The sequence below is a fragment of the Anarrhichthys ocellatus genome, unplaced genomic scaffold (assembly GCF_004355925.1).
Source record: "Anarrhichthys ocellatus isolate YVR2014 unplaced genomic scaffold, GSC_Weel_1.0 scaffold79, whole genome shotgun sequence".
Lineage (NCBI taxonomy): Eukaryota > Metazoa > Chordata > Actinopteri > Perciformes > Anarhichadidae > Anarrhichthys > Anarrhichthys ocellatus.
The window spans coordinates 55,774-72,144 of record NW_022280109.1 but is presented as its reverse complement, the minus strand read 5'-3'; the positions used below and the strand labels follow the sequence as shown (position 1 = coordinate 72,144).

General features: G+C 42.3%; 1 protein-coding gene across 5 annotated transcripts in view; it reads left to right on the top strand.

The window, feature by feature from the left end:
• The window catches only part of sorcs2 (sortilin-related VPS10 domain containing receptor 2), a 294,082-nt gene that overhangs the window by 231,702 nt on the left and 46,009 nt on the right, over positions 1-16,371 (top strand). For all 5 annotated transcript variants that reach the window (XM_031874312.1, XM_031874311.1, XM_031874310.1 and 2 more), the window contains 4 exons: positions 1,937-2,055; positions 3,210-3,299; positions 11,361-11,540; positions 16,026-16,172. In XM_031874312.1, coding sequence (XP_031730172.1) covers positions 1,937-2,055; positions 3,210-3,299; positions 11,361-11,540; positions 16,026-16,172 — 536 coding nt within the window. The remainder of the gene's footprint in view (positions 1-1,936; positions 2,056-3,209; positions 3,300-11,360; positions 11,541-16,025; positions 16,173-16,371) is intronic.

The following is a 16,371-nucleotide window of genomic DNA, read 5'->3' as shown; positions in this document are numbered from 1 at the left end:
AGACCTAATATGTTCTACACAACAGCTGGGTGTTCCGCAGTCCAGCTGTAATGCAGTTCACATCAGCTGTCTCTACCTTGCTCCGACTACACTCATTACCTATGAGTGAGACGTCTGGTTTCTTTCACAGTGCACAATACATTCAGTGACTTTACTTAAAACTTCTACAAATAAATATATTGTGACACATAATAACCAGCACTAGGAGTGCTTTTAAACATAGAATTCTCATAATGGCTTCCCATAACATTTGCTACTGCCATTTAAGGTCCCTTTAGTTTGAGTCATGTCAATATGAAAAATCTGCAGGGAGTTTTGTTTTTCATCAATGACAATGACATAACAATGACTGAAGAAATTGGGAGTGATTAAAGATAACTGAATCTGAAAAGAGGAACATAGAGCAACATAGTGTTCAGTGTTCATTGCTCCTCCTGTATCTGACATTAGGGTCGGAGCCTCCTTTCCAGCACCCTGGAATAAACTTTCATGGGGAGGCTGAGCAGTGTGATACCCCGATAATTGGAGCACATTCTCCGGTCCCCTTTTGTAATTATGGGAACCACCACCCGAGTCTGCCACTCCACAGGCACTGTTCTCGACCTCCACGCGACACTGAAGAGATGTGTCAGCCCAATAATGTCCAGAGCCTTCAGCATCTCAGGGCGAATCTCATCCATTCCTGGTGCCTTTTTGATGACCTCAACAATCTCTGCCAGGCATATGGATGAGTCTACCCCGAGTCTTCAAACACTAGATCTTCAAACACAGCAGACTCACTAGATGTGCTTCAAGAGGTGATTGTGTCATTCCACATAGTTCAAGCTTGTTTAGAAAATCTACATTCTCTGTGAAGGCAGCTCACTTGTGGAATGCTCTGCCACCACACAAAACATTCAAGCATAACTTCAAGGAATGGTTTGTTGCCAATCAGGTGTGCAAGCATTGATGTGCTGTCTGTCCTGCCTGCTTGTTTCTCCTATATGTGCATTTGTCTTGTTCAGTGTTGCTATTTTCTATTTTTTTGATGTGTATGTTATGTGCTTCAGTGTTATATATGTGCTTGTCCTGTAGGTGGGTCTGTTCTGCGTGATGCATGCTGAAGCCTGTTATGTCTGCTCTGCTTTAATGTCGTACACTTTTATTTTGCTGTGTATTGGTTTTGTCTATACGTTGCTGTCCGTTTCTCTATGAATTTTAATTCCGTTTCAATTTGAGATTTTGTTATTTTAGGCTGCCTTGAAACATCTGGCTGGGGACAGCAGATGGAAATTAGCCTCTCTGGCTAACTCTGGCTCACTTACAGTTCAACTGTTGATTGGTGTGCATTGTCCCTGACAAATAAATAAATAAACAAATAAACTACCTCCTCCATGGAGGACGTGTTGGTTGGTTTCAGCAGTTCCTCAAAGTTCTTTTTCCACCGTTCGACAATATGCCCAGTCTGGGTCCTCAGTTCGCATTCCCTTTCTAAGTCGTCTCACGGTTTGCCTGAACTTCCTTGAGGCCCACTGAAAGTCCTTCTATATGGTCTCCCCAAACTCCTCCCAAACCTGGGTTTTTGCCTCTGCAACCACCACAGCTGCAGCCCTTCTGGCCAACCAGTACCTGTCCGTTGTTTCCAGAGACCTCTCGGCCAGCCATGTCCCCAGGCTCCCCCGGGATGCACGAGAAATTCTTCAAAGTATCTCATTCTTCCTTCATCTATCACTGTTTCCACATAACATAGCTTACATGGTCAGAGTCTTCAGTTTCTGTTTAATCAGTAATGTTCAGTATATTGTAATATAGCTATATTTGACAACAATGAATGTATCGCCACACTGTATGTGAACCTGCACAAATATATGTGGCCAACAATTTTTATTTATTAATATTTTGTACATTTAATCAACAGGAACTGTTCTTTTTTGTCCGTTTCTGTGTGCCACTGCAGGTTACCTGTATGTTACCTGTCTCATCCAGAACTGTTCGGACAAAATGGTGACTGCTCAGTTTCTTGGCAAAATCGACCACAACTCACTGCTGGTGCAGGACAACTACATATTTGTAAAGGTAAACATCATTACAACAGGGGAGGTGAAGGGTAGAGTGGTGTATTATAGAAATATTTTAGTGAAACAAAAATGGTTTCTCATTCTGTTTTCAGATTTCCAAAATTTTAGTATCACTTTTTTCTGTTCAGGTTTTCTTTCTTGAATCTAGATTCAAGGTCTGGGTAACAAGTCTAGAAATTGATTTTCAAAACATTTTAATTTTAATAGAAGGAAATGCTTTACATTCTATAAATGTAAATGACATTGAGCATGCACAGTATAGAAACAGCATATGCGGACCACACCTGTTGTACTAAGCCTAAATAAGCCCATCATTCCTGATGAACAACACCTCCCACCCCATGCGGGACGCCCTGGCAGCTCCTTCAGCCCCCGGTGTGTGAAGGAGAGGTACCGCAGGTCCCTCCTTCCTGCCGCTGTCAGGCTGCATAACCAGCTGTACTCCCAGTAGACTACACAACACAAAAGTGCAATATAAATACTCTGTGCAATACTACAATTATTCTGTCTGTATATATCATAGTTGTAGTTATAGTTTAGTTATTGTGGATTAACTATTCCAGTAACACTTTATAATAACTACACACTATGAAGCATTAGTTAAGTATGAGTAAACACTTAATTCATCATTTATAAAGCATTGTTCCTACATTAACACTCATTAGTATGCAATTCATAACAGTTATATTCAGTCTTTTGTTGATCTTTACAGGCTTACATTTATGATTGTATTCTGAGATACACTCAAAACATTCAGGGCTTAAGACTTGGCAAAATGATCTTGCTAAGCTGCTGGTCAACGCAGTAAATACATCTATCTCCTGAATGCAGTGTCTGATGGTCACAGAAATGCACGGCCTCGTCAACCAGAGTCCTGCCAGTACCCTCGACGTGCGTGAAGGTGCCAGGGCCCGAACAATGCTGCTTGCAGCTTTCATTTTACCTTCAATATATAAATCTGTTTTTACCTCCTCTTCTTTTCCACCGTCTTCTTTTTACCTCTTTGCAATGAAAGTGTGATTGTGTGTAAAGGTTATAATATAGTAATAATAATAAAAGCAAAATGTATAATAATAGATACAAATGGAGATAATACAGTCTCAGTCAAAAATGTGGATTTTAAGTGTGCAAATTTGTTGCGTTTTTTTTCAGGTCACCACAGGAAATCCTACCAAGCACTACGTGTCCTATCGGCGCAATGAGTTCGTCCAGATGAGATTTCCCAAGTATGCCTTGCCAAAGGTAAAGCACACAAAAATGATACTTCTTTCACTGCTGATGTCACTTCAAACTAAACCTGGGGTATTCTGCTCTTGTTTTGTACAGGAAAGCTTAGCAGATAGCTAACAGTAGATCCATGAAATAAAGACCCAGGAATCCACAGTAGACTTTAGGCCTTTACTGAGAATCTCCCTTTCTTTTTGTAAAACTGTTAAAAAAATTATTTGGCATATAGCCATCATGCAAGAAAAAACATGTAGCCATTATCATGAAACATGCTTGAATAGTTAGCATCCAAGTAATTTTAACATTGATGTCACTGGAGAAATGCTAATCACGATTAGCATCTATTATTACAAAACAAATGGTAGAGTAAAAAAGAAAATACACAAAGAATAGTTCGTAGTACATCTTTACATGCTACAGTGGGTACGGAAAGTATTCAGACCCCTTTAAATTTTTCACTCTGTTTCATTGCAGCCATTTGCTAAAATCAAAAAAGTTCATTTTATTTCTCGTTAATGTACACTCAGCACCCCATCTTGACAGAAAAAAACAAATGTAGAAATTTTTGCAAATTTATTAAAAAAGAAAAACTGAAATATCACATGGTCATAAGTATTCAGACCCTTTGCTGTGACACTCATATTTAACTCACATGCTGTCCATTTCTTCTGATCCTACTTGAGATGGTTCTACTCCTTCATTGGAGTCCAGCTGTGTTTAATTAAACTGATTGGACTTGATTAGGAAAGGCACACACCTGTCTATATAAGACCTTACAGCTCACAGTGCATGTCAGAGCAAATGAGAATCATGAGGTCGAAGGAACTGCCCAAGGAGCTCAGAGACAGAATTGTGGCAAGGCACAGATCTGGCCAAGGTTACAAAAGAATTTCTGCAACACTCAAGGTTCCTAAGAGCACAGTGGCCTCCATAATCCTTAAATGGAAGAAGTTTGGGACGACCAGAACTCTTCCTAGACCTGGCCGTCCAGCCAAACTGAGCAGTCGTGGAAGAAGAGCCTTGGTGAGAGAGGTAAAGAAGAACCCAAAGATCACTGTGGCTGAGCTCCAGAGATGCAGTAGGGAGATGGGAGAAAGTTCCACAAAGTCAACTATCACTGCAGCCCTCCACCAGTCGGGGCTTTATGGCAGAGTGGCCCGACGGAAGCCTCTCCTCAGTGCAAGACATATGAAAGCCCACATAGAGTTTGCCAAAAAACACATGAAGGACTCCCAGACTATGAGAAATACGATTCTCTGGTCTGATGAGACCAAGATTGAACTTTTTGGCATTAATTCTAAGCGGTATGTGTGGAGAAAACCAGGCACTGCTCATCACCTGCCCAATACAATCCCAACAGTGAAACATGGTGGTGGCAGCATCATGCTATGGGGGTGTTTTTCAGCTGCAGGGACAGGACGACTGGTTGCAATTGACGGAAAGATGAATGCGGCCAAGTACAGAGATATCCTGGAAGAAAACCTCTTCCAGAGTGCTCTGGACCTCAGACTGGGCCGAATGTTCACCTTCCAACAAGACAATGACCCTAAGCACACAGCTAAAATAACAAAGGAGTGGCTTTGGAACAACTCTGTGACCATTCTTGTCTGGCCCAGCCAGAGCCCTGACCTAAACCCAATTGAGCATCTCTGGAGAGACCTGAAAATGGCTGTCCACCAACGTTCACCATCCAACCTGACGGAACTGGAGAGGATCTGCAAGGAAGAATGGCAGAGGATCCCCAAATCCAGGTGTGAAAAGGTTGTTGCATCATTCCCAAGAAGACTCATGGCTGTACTAGCTCAAAAGGGTGCTTCTACTCAATACTGAGCAAAGGGTCTGAATACTTATGACCATGTGATATTTCAGTTTTTCTTTTTTAATAAATTTGCAAAAATTTCTACATTTGTTTTTTTCTGTCGAGATGGGGTGCTGAGTGTACATTAATGAGAAATAAAATGAACTTTTTTGATTTTAGCAAATGGCTGCAATGAAACAGTGAAAAATTTAAAGGGGTCTGAATACTTTCCGTACTCACTGTACATACAGAAATACTTGGACTTAGATCTTTAAAGGATGCCAAACAGTTGAAGTGAAACATTGCTGCAGCATGTCCTCTCAGTAGAGTCAGAAACAAAGAAGGAACTAACGATGGCAAGAGAGGAGGGATCAGAATCACAACCGTTTATTTGCCAAAGTATGTTGCTCATACAAGGAATTTGACTAAGTGGATGGTGCATAACAAACAATCAACACAGTGCAAAATACAAGACATGATTTAGAAACATTTTGAAATTTACAATAAAATATAAAAATATGGTTTGTAAACAAACAAGAGTATATTAAAACAAGTATACGAGTGGCATGTGTATATTAATAGGGAAAGGAGTGCAAGGGTGTTTAAGAAGAAATTGTCTTGGGGATGTAAGTGTCAGAGTCAGTGGGGGTCCCGGGCTTTGTTAATGAGTCCAACTGAAGACGGGAAGAAACTGTTCTGATGGCGTAAGGTCTTTGTCCTGATGGTCCTCAGCCTCCTGCCAGATGGAAGGTGCTAACGTTTTTGCTTTTTAAAACAGGTACCATTTAAAGGAGTGTCGTAATTCTCTTCTCTGACAATCGAAGGATAATTTGTGCAAGGGGAAAGTCTGGTTTTCTGACAAGCTTTTTCAGCTTGTGCAGGTAACTTTCATATGGAAATGCAGAAAATTAGTCAAGGCAACCATGTCGTACTTCATCTGCCAGATGGACCAAACCATGGACATTATAAACAATTTAATCTTTGCCATATAGCTCACCAAAGTCACTGACAAAATATCTAAGTAAGGTGTGAGCATACTGTGCGTTACTAGATAGTCTAGGACTTACTAAAATGGCAATACCAGAGAAGAGTAGCATGAAATTGCTGTACATATTTCTGTCCAGAAAGGTTCCTAGCATTACAAGTCGTGTGTAACGGGTGTAGTTAGGACCCAGGAGCAGTACGACAACACCGGGACTGGTATGATTTAAGTTCTTTATTTTCAACACACGACAGGCAGAATATTCTCCGGAAGAATCAGCGACAGGGTTCTCGTGGTCAAGGACAGAAAGGCTGAGTAAGTTCGCAGGGCAGAGGCAAGGCGAGGTACTCCGGAACAGGCAGGGTCGGCAACAGAGAATCAGTCCATGGGTGAATGCGGGAAAGTTTAGCATGAATGCGGAGAACGATCTGGCAGTGAGTGTGTGTGAGGCAGGGGTTTAAATAGTGAAGAGGCAGAGTGAGCAGGTGAGTGATGAGCTGATGAGGTGAGTGTGACTGGCAGGTGCACTGAATGAACTGATTAGGTGAGTGAAAGGTGGAAAAAGCTAGACAGAAGTGACAGAGCTGTGACATCGTGTGTACAGTAGAAACTGCCTTAATTCCGTGGCCTTCCACCGATCTAATTCTCTCAGCGATCTAGGCTTTCGGGCAAACTCCACAGGAATATAGGGACACATTTCTATCAGTTTTGCCGACATTATTTCTCCAATTTTTGCAGGCGCTCGGAAATTCAGAGGACCCCTGAGCCAGATGTGTAGCAATTGTCTAACAACACCTAAACAAACCAAATGCATGTAATCCAAAGGGAATTGAGAAACCATGCCAACACTGCTGCCAAGAAATGGATGTGGCCCCTCATGATGATGAATCTCATCAACCATGTTTTCAAATGATTCGTCTGTCCTGAGAGCAAAGTCTGTACATGGATATGTCATGCGTCTGTTAATGTATTTCCCAGGCTGCATACATTTGTCACAACCATGGTAGCCATTGTGGTTCTTTGTGTTCTTAATAAATTACCTGGCTGGTGTGTCAGAAATGACTGTGTCCAGTTGGAGTTTCAATGTCTTACCCGCTATATCAAAACCTTTTTCAAGCTAGTTGTAACTCTGTAACAAAATCTTCAAGGAAGTCTTTTGCTGAGCTGGGTTTCTTTGGTCCACAGAATAAACCTATCACAACTGGTTCTTTCATGGGAACATTCAATAGCAGACCAAGGATGGGCCACTGTTGCAGATAGAGCTTTTGAATAAAGGAAGTCCATCTATGTTTATTTGCAACTTCAAAGTGAAACTGTCTGCCAGTGTATGCATGTACTTGGACAGTATATTTCTCAGCAAAAGCAGAATACAAAGATTGAGGTACTGTCCCCCAGTCCTTTCCAGAATTAAGTATTTTGTCTTAGTTCTAAGAAGGGTCCTGGCATCCCTTGGAAGATCAGGATGGAAAATACGAAGTATGCCCAATAGTGCTGTCAAAGCAACCAAAGAAATGCCAAAGTGTATGGCCCAGTTGGAAATGCTTTCAGAGAAGGAAACTGTTTCAAGTTCATCATCAGAATGTTCTGAATCAGATGTCTGACTCTGCCCATCACAGCCCCCAACCACAAAACCATCAATTATGTCCATCTACTTCCAAGCCACCTTCCTCCTCACTAAAGACTGCCCCAGTTGGAGTGTCTGGACAAGTTGTATCGTCTGTGCAATTTAGACTTTCAAAAAACTCTCCACTGACATCTACATGTCCCCTCTCTGGTGTCAGTTGAAAGTCAGTCAAATTTGTGCAGTCATCCTAAATTTGTTGAAGTATTTTTTCAACATCTTGAGGGGTCCTCCGTCTTAAGGTGGAGCTGGAGACAGGCCCAGTCTTTCTATTCATTTTATCTAAACAGAAACAAAAAAATAGATTACAACCATTGTTTGTAATGGGTCTTTTCTTTAAGCAAATATTTGTTCTTAATTTTATCTTTTGGTTCTTACTCTGTCTTTGTGCTTACATAGCATGTCAAGTTCTCTTCATAAAAACACTCTTCTATAAACTATAAGATTGTATTTTAATTTATTAAAACAAATCTTGTCATTATAGCTCTAAGCGGAATCATATCATTAAAACTACTAGTGTTAGGAAGTTAAACAGGTTCCCTCTCCCTCTCAAATGTGTCTTTAAGTTGCTGTGAAAACATTTCCTTCAAACAACTGTATTAAATTTTCTTTTCTTCAGGGATTTAAAATGCGGCGGGAGGTCCGTCTGTAGATATAACGGATCGACAGTGTCGACACTTCTGTTACCTCCTTTCAGCGAGGTTAAAGCTCTGAGGATGACATTGCAAACGTGTAAATCGGCAAATAAACCCACAATAGACTGGAAATAGAGACTGCTATACAGAAAATATACATTTAATTGACAATGCATGTCTTAAAATACTTGTCTTTAATATCAATGCATAAATCAAAACAACCAAACAGCAGAAGAAACAAACATGGGGCAAAACTGCACCATCAGGGACGTCAGTGTAGAGTTAGGCGTAAAGAGAGGAATTTGTCACAGAATATGTAGGCAAGTTATGACTAAATCAAATGTACCTACGCACAGCATGCTAAGGTGACTCAAACACAAAACGATCTGGATGCAACTTTACCATCCCCCTTCAGCACAGCCCCCCCCCCCCCACCACACGCACACACACGAGAAACAGAAAATGGCTGTCATTTGATTTAAATTAGATATAGTATGTTCTTTTAAACTAACTTTGTTTAACACTAAAAAGAAACAATACATTATACAAAAAGGAACCTTTACACAAACATTTGATAAAACAATGTAAACGTGATTATCTACCTTTCTAGACTGGCCACCGTCCCCTCTAGCAGATAACACATTTTTAACCGTTATCTCACACACCTTCAATTTAATGCTGTGACCTAAAAACAATACATCATGTTTCTATAATTTCACTCTTAAAATCATGCTTTTAAACATATTTTGAAAAAGGAAAGAAAGAGAGCTTACCAAATCAGTCACCAAACAAGCTGGCCTCGAGGTTGATCAGCTGCTCGCTCAGGGTTGTCTGCGTTCGGGAGGAAAGGCCCAGGTGAGCGTCCCACCCCCTTTTATTACCCCCCTATTGCGTGGGTCCTAATGGTAGGCTGCCTGTTACCTGCCTGCAGTATTTGAACAGGGGAAAATAGGTGCGTTCGATGTGCGGATCCGTCCGGTGTCCACAGCGAATCCACTGTTTGACGGTGCGCGATCCGTAGGCGGGGTGTATCCGGCACGCATGGTCGAACCAAGTGCGACGGTATGGCGGATCTGTCGACCTGAGGGCGGATCCACCCTGGAGTCGACTGCTATCTGGGAAATCAACCTGCACCCAACCAAATTCATGTTATAGATTACACAACATGGGCTCAAACTTTTTTCTCGACCAAAAGATGTTGTTTTTTTTCCAAATGGAACTATACATTCTGCCATTTCTCCTCGACTCTTCCCGCTTTGAGTCTCTTAGCAGTGATTGTCAGAGCTAGCTGCACATACAGTTGGTTTTGAGACCTGCATTTACTTTGACAGTCCGTTATGATACAAACACTAAAGTGCATTCACACACTTTCAGTTTTTTGTGGATCTTTTCAGGCTTACATTTATGATTGTATTCGGAGCTACACTCAAATCATTCAAGACTTAAGACCTGGCAAAAATGACCTGGCTACGCCGCTGGTCTCGGCAGGAAATGCCGTTTAACTCATGCACTTAGTGTATGATGGTCACAGAAATGCATGGCCACGTCAACCAGAGTCCTGCCAGTACCCTCGACATGCGTGAAGTTGCGAGGGCCCGATCAATGCTGCTTGCAGCTTTAATTTAATTTACAGTTTGATGAAAAGGATGGCATTGGTAGCTTTCAAGCTATCCCTGTCACGGTTGGGTTTTGTGTGAGTGTGGTGTTTGTGTGTGTGTGTGTCTCTCTCTCCTGATCATGCTCATTCTCTCCACCTGTGCCAAATCACCTGCCCCTGGTTTTTTCCTCTGCAAACCCCACTCATTTCCACTTACCTGCCGGCAATCCGCTCATCACCCCTCACATACTTATACTCCCCTGCTTGCCCTGTTCCAGTTGCCGGATTATCTTTTGACTTTTTCCTCCCTGTGGACTCTTTGCGCTCCTGTGGTCATCTCTCATGTTGACCCTCTGCGTTCCAGGGTTTGTGACTGCCTTTTTGTGTCAAAGCCCTTTTTTGTGACTTAGCTTTTTATTTTCAGTCTGGATTTTCCTTGCTCCCGGTTGGAGTAGATTTTGGTTTCTGTCTAAGTGCCCAGTAAAGAGCCTTGTTTTTCACCTCACCTTGTGTCCTGTGTTTAAGTCTGTGCCTGAGTCTCTTATCCACTCCTAAACCCACACGGTAAACCGTGAACCGCCACAATCCCCCTACTTTTCTGTAAAATGGAGGCTGACTTTTAATTACTGCAGCTATTTCAAAATGGCATCCATTCTTGTGGCAGTAGTGTCTATGAAGGTACACAAACTTTAAAGTAGCTTTCTTGCTGTTGCAGCAGTTCTTTATAAAAAAGCTTTCAGTTGATCAAATAGTTCACGCACCTGTTCCTGTGAGTTCTATAGACAGTCATTTTCTTTCTACCTGCAACCAGCCATCTTGCCATCTTGGGAGAGCCTTTTCTTGTAGGCCCAAACTACACAGAGGGAAAAGAAAGTCCGACTCAATCCGGTTTTAGTCACAATTTCTCTTTTTAAGTTTATTGTCATATACATATACACATATACGAAATTTGTCCTCTGCATTTAACCCATCCCTAGCTTATTGAGAGCAGTGGGCTGCTGAGAAGCACCCAGGGAGCAGCATCTTGCTCAGGGACACTTCGGCATAGGACACATAGCAGCCAAGGATCTAACCGTCGACCTTGTGGTTGCCGGATGACCCTCTCTACCCAGTGAGCCATGGCCGCCCCCGTTTTTTTTTTTTTGTGTGTTGCAAAAACAACACTTGAAACCTCTTATGAAACTTTGGTGAAGGTAATACTGAGGATTGAAAAGGTTTTTGGCAGATTATTTCCACAGGTTTCTCAGCACAGGGTGTGCCTCACCAGTGCATGGTGACAGTGTGTACACATACAAAATAATTCTACTCTGGTATTTTGTTGCTCTCATGGTAAATGTACATGCACAGAAATATGAAAAAGAAAAAGTGTATAGATTCATAAAATACTGACTCTCCCTTTTTGACCTCCACTTCTCTCTCCAACCCCCCCATCTCTGCCCCCAGGATGTTCAGATAGTGAGTACAGATGAGAACCAGGTCTTCCTCGCTCTCCAGGAGTGGTACCAGTCAGACACATATAACCTGTACCAGTCTGACCCCCAGGGCATCTACTACTCCATTGTCCTGGAAAATGTTCGCAGCACCAAGCAGCCAGAGGAGAATGTCCTCATCGACATTCTTGAGGTGAGTTGGGGTGGAGGAGTAGAATAGCCATTTCACTATGCCACGAGTACCTTAACAGGGAGAGGGAGGCATCCTAATCAGACACCTGAACCACCTCAACTGGCTTATTTCACTGCAGTGGAGCAGGGATTCTACTCAGAACTCTTGCCAGTGAGGCTGTGGCTGGGGTGGGTATTGTGTTTTATTATCCTTTTAGCTCTTCGCAGGCTCCTCTTGTCACCAATATCACTGATGCTCAATAGATGGGTACCAATGATGTTCTGGGCAGTTGTAATCATCCGCTGTACAGCACTCCTGTCCTGGCTCGTGCACATCTCATGCCAGTTTGTAATGTTTCCAGTCAGGATGCTTTCTATTGCTCCTCTGTAAAAATGTACAAGAACTTGGCACAGGAATTTTGCCTTCTTAAGTTTCCTTAAGTAATACAGATGTTTATGAGCTTTCTTCTCTTGGATGGAGATGTATGAGATCCACGTCAGGTTGTTTGTGATGCTGATTCCAAGAAACTTATAGCTGTTAACTTGCTCCATCACAGCTCCATTGATGTAGACAGGGGTGTGCATCTTTGCCTCCTTTTTTTCTAAAATCAACAATCACCTCCTTGGTTTTTCTGACATTGCACAATAGGTTGTTCTCTGAGCACTACCCTGTAAGATTGTTGATTTTCTCTAAATATTAAGTCTCATTGTTGTTTGTAAATCCGGCCGTTGAAGATAGTGTCATCTTAACTTCTCAACAGAGTTCTATTCACGTTTGGGGTAGTAGTCGTGGGTGTCCTGTGTCCAACACTAGAGTGGAGCAGGTTTGGCTGCCAATCCAAACTGTCTGGGGTCTGTTTGTGAGGAAGTCTAAAAACCAGTTGCAAGATGAGGTACTCAAGCCTAGAGTGCTACGTGTACTAATCAGTTTCATGGGGGAGATTGTGTTGAAGTCTGAGCTCAAATCAACAAACAACTTTCTGATGTCGGTGTTGTGTTGGAGAAACAGTTTCTCAAAGCGCTTCATCAGGATGGGTGTGTGTGTGTGTGTGCATGTGTACATGTATAAACCACTGCTATACACAGTATGTGTATAGCAGTGGTGGGCCGTAAGGGCCTGCAAAGCCTTCTCTGCTGGCCTAAACAGAATCACAAAGTTATAGCTATTTTATATTTTTTCATAAATACACTACATGTATTATAATTTATAAAAATATTTTCCCCATCATCTTATTTTCTCATTGCACAGCTACTGTCTTCCTCAGTTGCTCTGCTTCCAGTGCAGCTTGTTTTAAGTAGAGCTTTTATCCAATCAGATTTCACCCCTGTGTCTCTAGGTAAGAAGAGAGGCCCGAGGCCTGCAGACTCACAAGTGAATCCCTTTGCACTTTAAGTGAATGGGGACGATATTGTTGATTGTCATAGTGTTCAACCAATCGGATCTTTAGTTTGACATGTTGGGCGTATTCTTTGACGTGCCAGAGCCTGCTAGCTGGCCTACAAGTATGTGATTGGTCAGTGGGCTAGCGTGACATGTTGGGCGGTGACAATCCCAAAATCTGCTGCCTCTGTCGAGCGGACATTTTTAGCCCTCAAACGCATTAAAACCTATTCAAGAAATACAACTGGGGAGGCCCGACTGTCTTCACTGGCGTCCATGAATCGAGAAGGACTTCTTACTGGAACTAAAATGCACAGATGTACTGAACAACCGTGAGATTAAACTCTTTGTTAACAAAGAAAGGAGGATGGATTTTGTCTTTAAATCGTGAACAGCAGCTCTGGTATGTTAAATGCGTTTGTTTTTACATCTGCAGTAGCTTTAATATGCTTGTTTATATATTAATATTTGTACAACTTGTTTTTATGAAGATTTTTGTTTGGTTTAATATGTGATAGGAACCATTGTTACGTCCAATGTTGCTCTGGGGACATATTTAGCAGGTGCCAGTGTTGGCAACTTGGCGACTTTCTCGCTAAATCTGGCGACTTTCCAAACCCTCATGGAGACTCTTTTGTCAAAAGCTACTAGTGACAAATCTAGTGACTTGTTCTGGTGTTATTGGAGACTTTTCTGGTGTTTTGACGTAAAAGCACGTACGTTCTGCACTGTCGTGAATGAGCAGCGGGTGGTGCCGTGAGCCTCTCCGCCGCCGCCCACAGAAGCCCACAGAAGCCCACAGAAGCCTCGCGCAGCTGCGGTCAGAGCAAAGAGGAGAAGCACTCTCAGCAGATAGTGTATCTATAGGTGTTGGCTTCATTTTTACACGAAACAAATAATAACCGTATAGCCCAAAATCACAAATTATACAAATTTGCCTCAGAAGGCTTTACAATCTGTACACATACAACATCCTCTGTCCCGGAATCCTCACATCAGAACAGGGAAAACTCCCCCCAAAAAACCCTTTAACGGGGAGAAAAGAGGAAGAGACCTGTGGGAGAGCAACAGAGGAGGGATCCCTCTCCCAGGATGGACAGAAGTGCAATAGATGTCATGTGTACAGAATGAACAGCATAACAGAGTTACAACACATTCAATGCATATGACAGGACCATGGCAGGAGGCAAGACCAGGGTCCAGGTATAACCACGATCCATGGAAACCTGTGAGGCGAGAAAGCACAAAGACTCCGGGGAAGAAGCAAAGTTAGTAATGAGCATTAATGGGATATCAATTCATACAGAAGGAGATACAGAAGAGGCGATAGGAGCTCAGTGTATCCTAGGAAGTCCCCCGGCAGTCTAGGCCTATAGCAGCTTATCTAGGGGCTGGTCCAAGGTACTCCAATCTGTTTAAGGACACAGAAATGTTGTGGCAGAGCCTGATCTTGAATCTCCCATGTTATCCTTGCCTTCCTTTCATTCTGTATGTCCGGAGAAAATGAATCAAGGAGAGAAGGAATCGGTAGAGAGGAAGTGTTGGAGTGAAAAGAAGAGGTGGTGCGCAACAGAGTAAATGGCCCTCACTGTGTCACAGCTCTGTCACTTCTGTCTAGCTTTTTCCACCTTTCACTCACCTAATCAGTTCATTCAGTGCACCTGCCAGTCACACTCACCTCATCAGCTCATCACTCTCACCTGCTCACTCTGCCTCTTCACTATTTAAACCCCTGCCTCACACACACTCACTGCCAGATCGTTCTCCGCATTCATGCTAAACTTTCCCGCATTCACCCATGGACTGATTCTCTGTTGCCGACCCTGCCTGTTCCGGACTACCTCGCCTTGCCTCTGCCCTGCGAACTTACTCAGCCTTTCTGTCCTTGACCACGAGAACCCTGACGCTGATTCTTCCGGAGAATATTTTGCCTGTCGTGTGTTGAAAATAAAGAACTTAAATCATACCAGTCCCGGTGTTGTCGTACTGCTCCTGGGTCCTAACACTGCAGAACTAATTTCCTTCTCCTCTCTCATCATTCACTCCAGGCTGTACTCTCATCACTTGCAGTAGATAGAGACAGAGAGGTTAACAACATACCCAGGATGGATAAAGACTTGAAGCACAAGGAGCAATAAAATTAAGAGAAAAAGTTGAAATGCTGAACAGAAGTGGAGAGATGAAGTGACAGAAAGGCAAGGCTAGTTTATTAGTATAGCACATTTCAACAACAAGGTAATTCAAAGTGCTTCACATAAAACCATTAAAAGCATCAAAACATAAAGCAAAAGAAAAGGAGATTTAAAAACAATTAAGAACATTCATTAAAACACTAAAAAGCAGTGTGAGAAATATAATACAGTAGTGAAATGCAGGAAATTGATTAATATATTAATTGAATCTGGTTCAATTAAAGGCAGCAGCAAACAGAAAAGTCTTCAATCTTGATTTAAAGGAGCTGAGGGTCTCAGCAGACCTGCAGCTTTCTGGACTTTGTTCCAGATATGTGGAGCAGAAGAACTGAACGCTGCTTCTCCATGTTTAGTTCTGACTCTGGGAACAGAAAGTAGACCGGTCCCAGACGACCTAAGGGGTCGGGATGGTTCATAAGGTAGCAGCAGATCAGAGATGTGTTTTGGCCCTAAACCATTCAGTGCTTTATAAACCAACGGCAGGATTTTAAAGTCAATTCTTTGTTGGACAGGAAGCCAGTGCAAAGACCTCAGAACTGGAGTAATGTGATCCACCCTCCTGGTCTTAGTGAGGACTCGAGCTGCAGCGTTCTGAATCAGCTGCAGTTTTCTGACTGACTTTTTACAGAGACCTGTAAACACACCGTTACAGTAGTCCAGTCTGCTGAAGATGAATGCATGGACAAGTTTTACCAAAGAAAGGAGAGAAGCTAGAAGTCCAGAGAGAATACAAGTTATGAGTCAGTTTGATGACTTCATGACCTAACCTCTCTTGTGCTATTGTTACACATGTTTTAGCATTTACCATGACACTGTAATTTCCACCTGTGTTCACAGTGGCCACTTTTAAACAAAATCTGCATAGGGTCACTTTAAATTAGCATTTCAGGTATTTTTTCAAAGTTAACCCAAGTTGTTCCACTTTGTATCCTAGGTGCATGGAATCAAAGGAGTCTTTCTGGCCAATCAGAAGATCAATGGCAAAGTGACAACTCTCATCACCTATAACAAAGGGCAAAACTGGGAACCGTTGGTCCCACCTACCACTGACATGAATGGCAAGCCGAACAGCTGCAAAGCAGTAAGTAGTGACCTCACAAAAAGTCCCTTTTACTTTTTTCTGTATTTAATCTACAACCAGAGATGAGCAGCTTTAAAGGGAAGGCGTTCAAAGCCAATGTATGTTTGCATACCGACTGACAACAATACAGCTTCCAATAGAGCTGAGTGACTTAAAACTCTGCCAAATTGAAAAGTTTAAGAAATCTTATAGGCTAAAT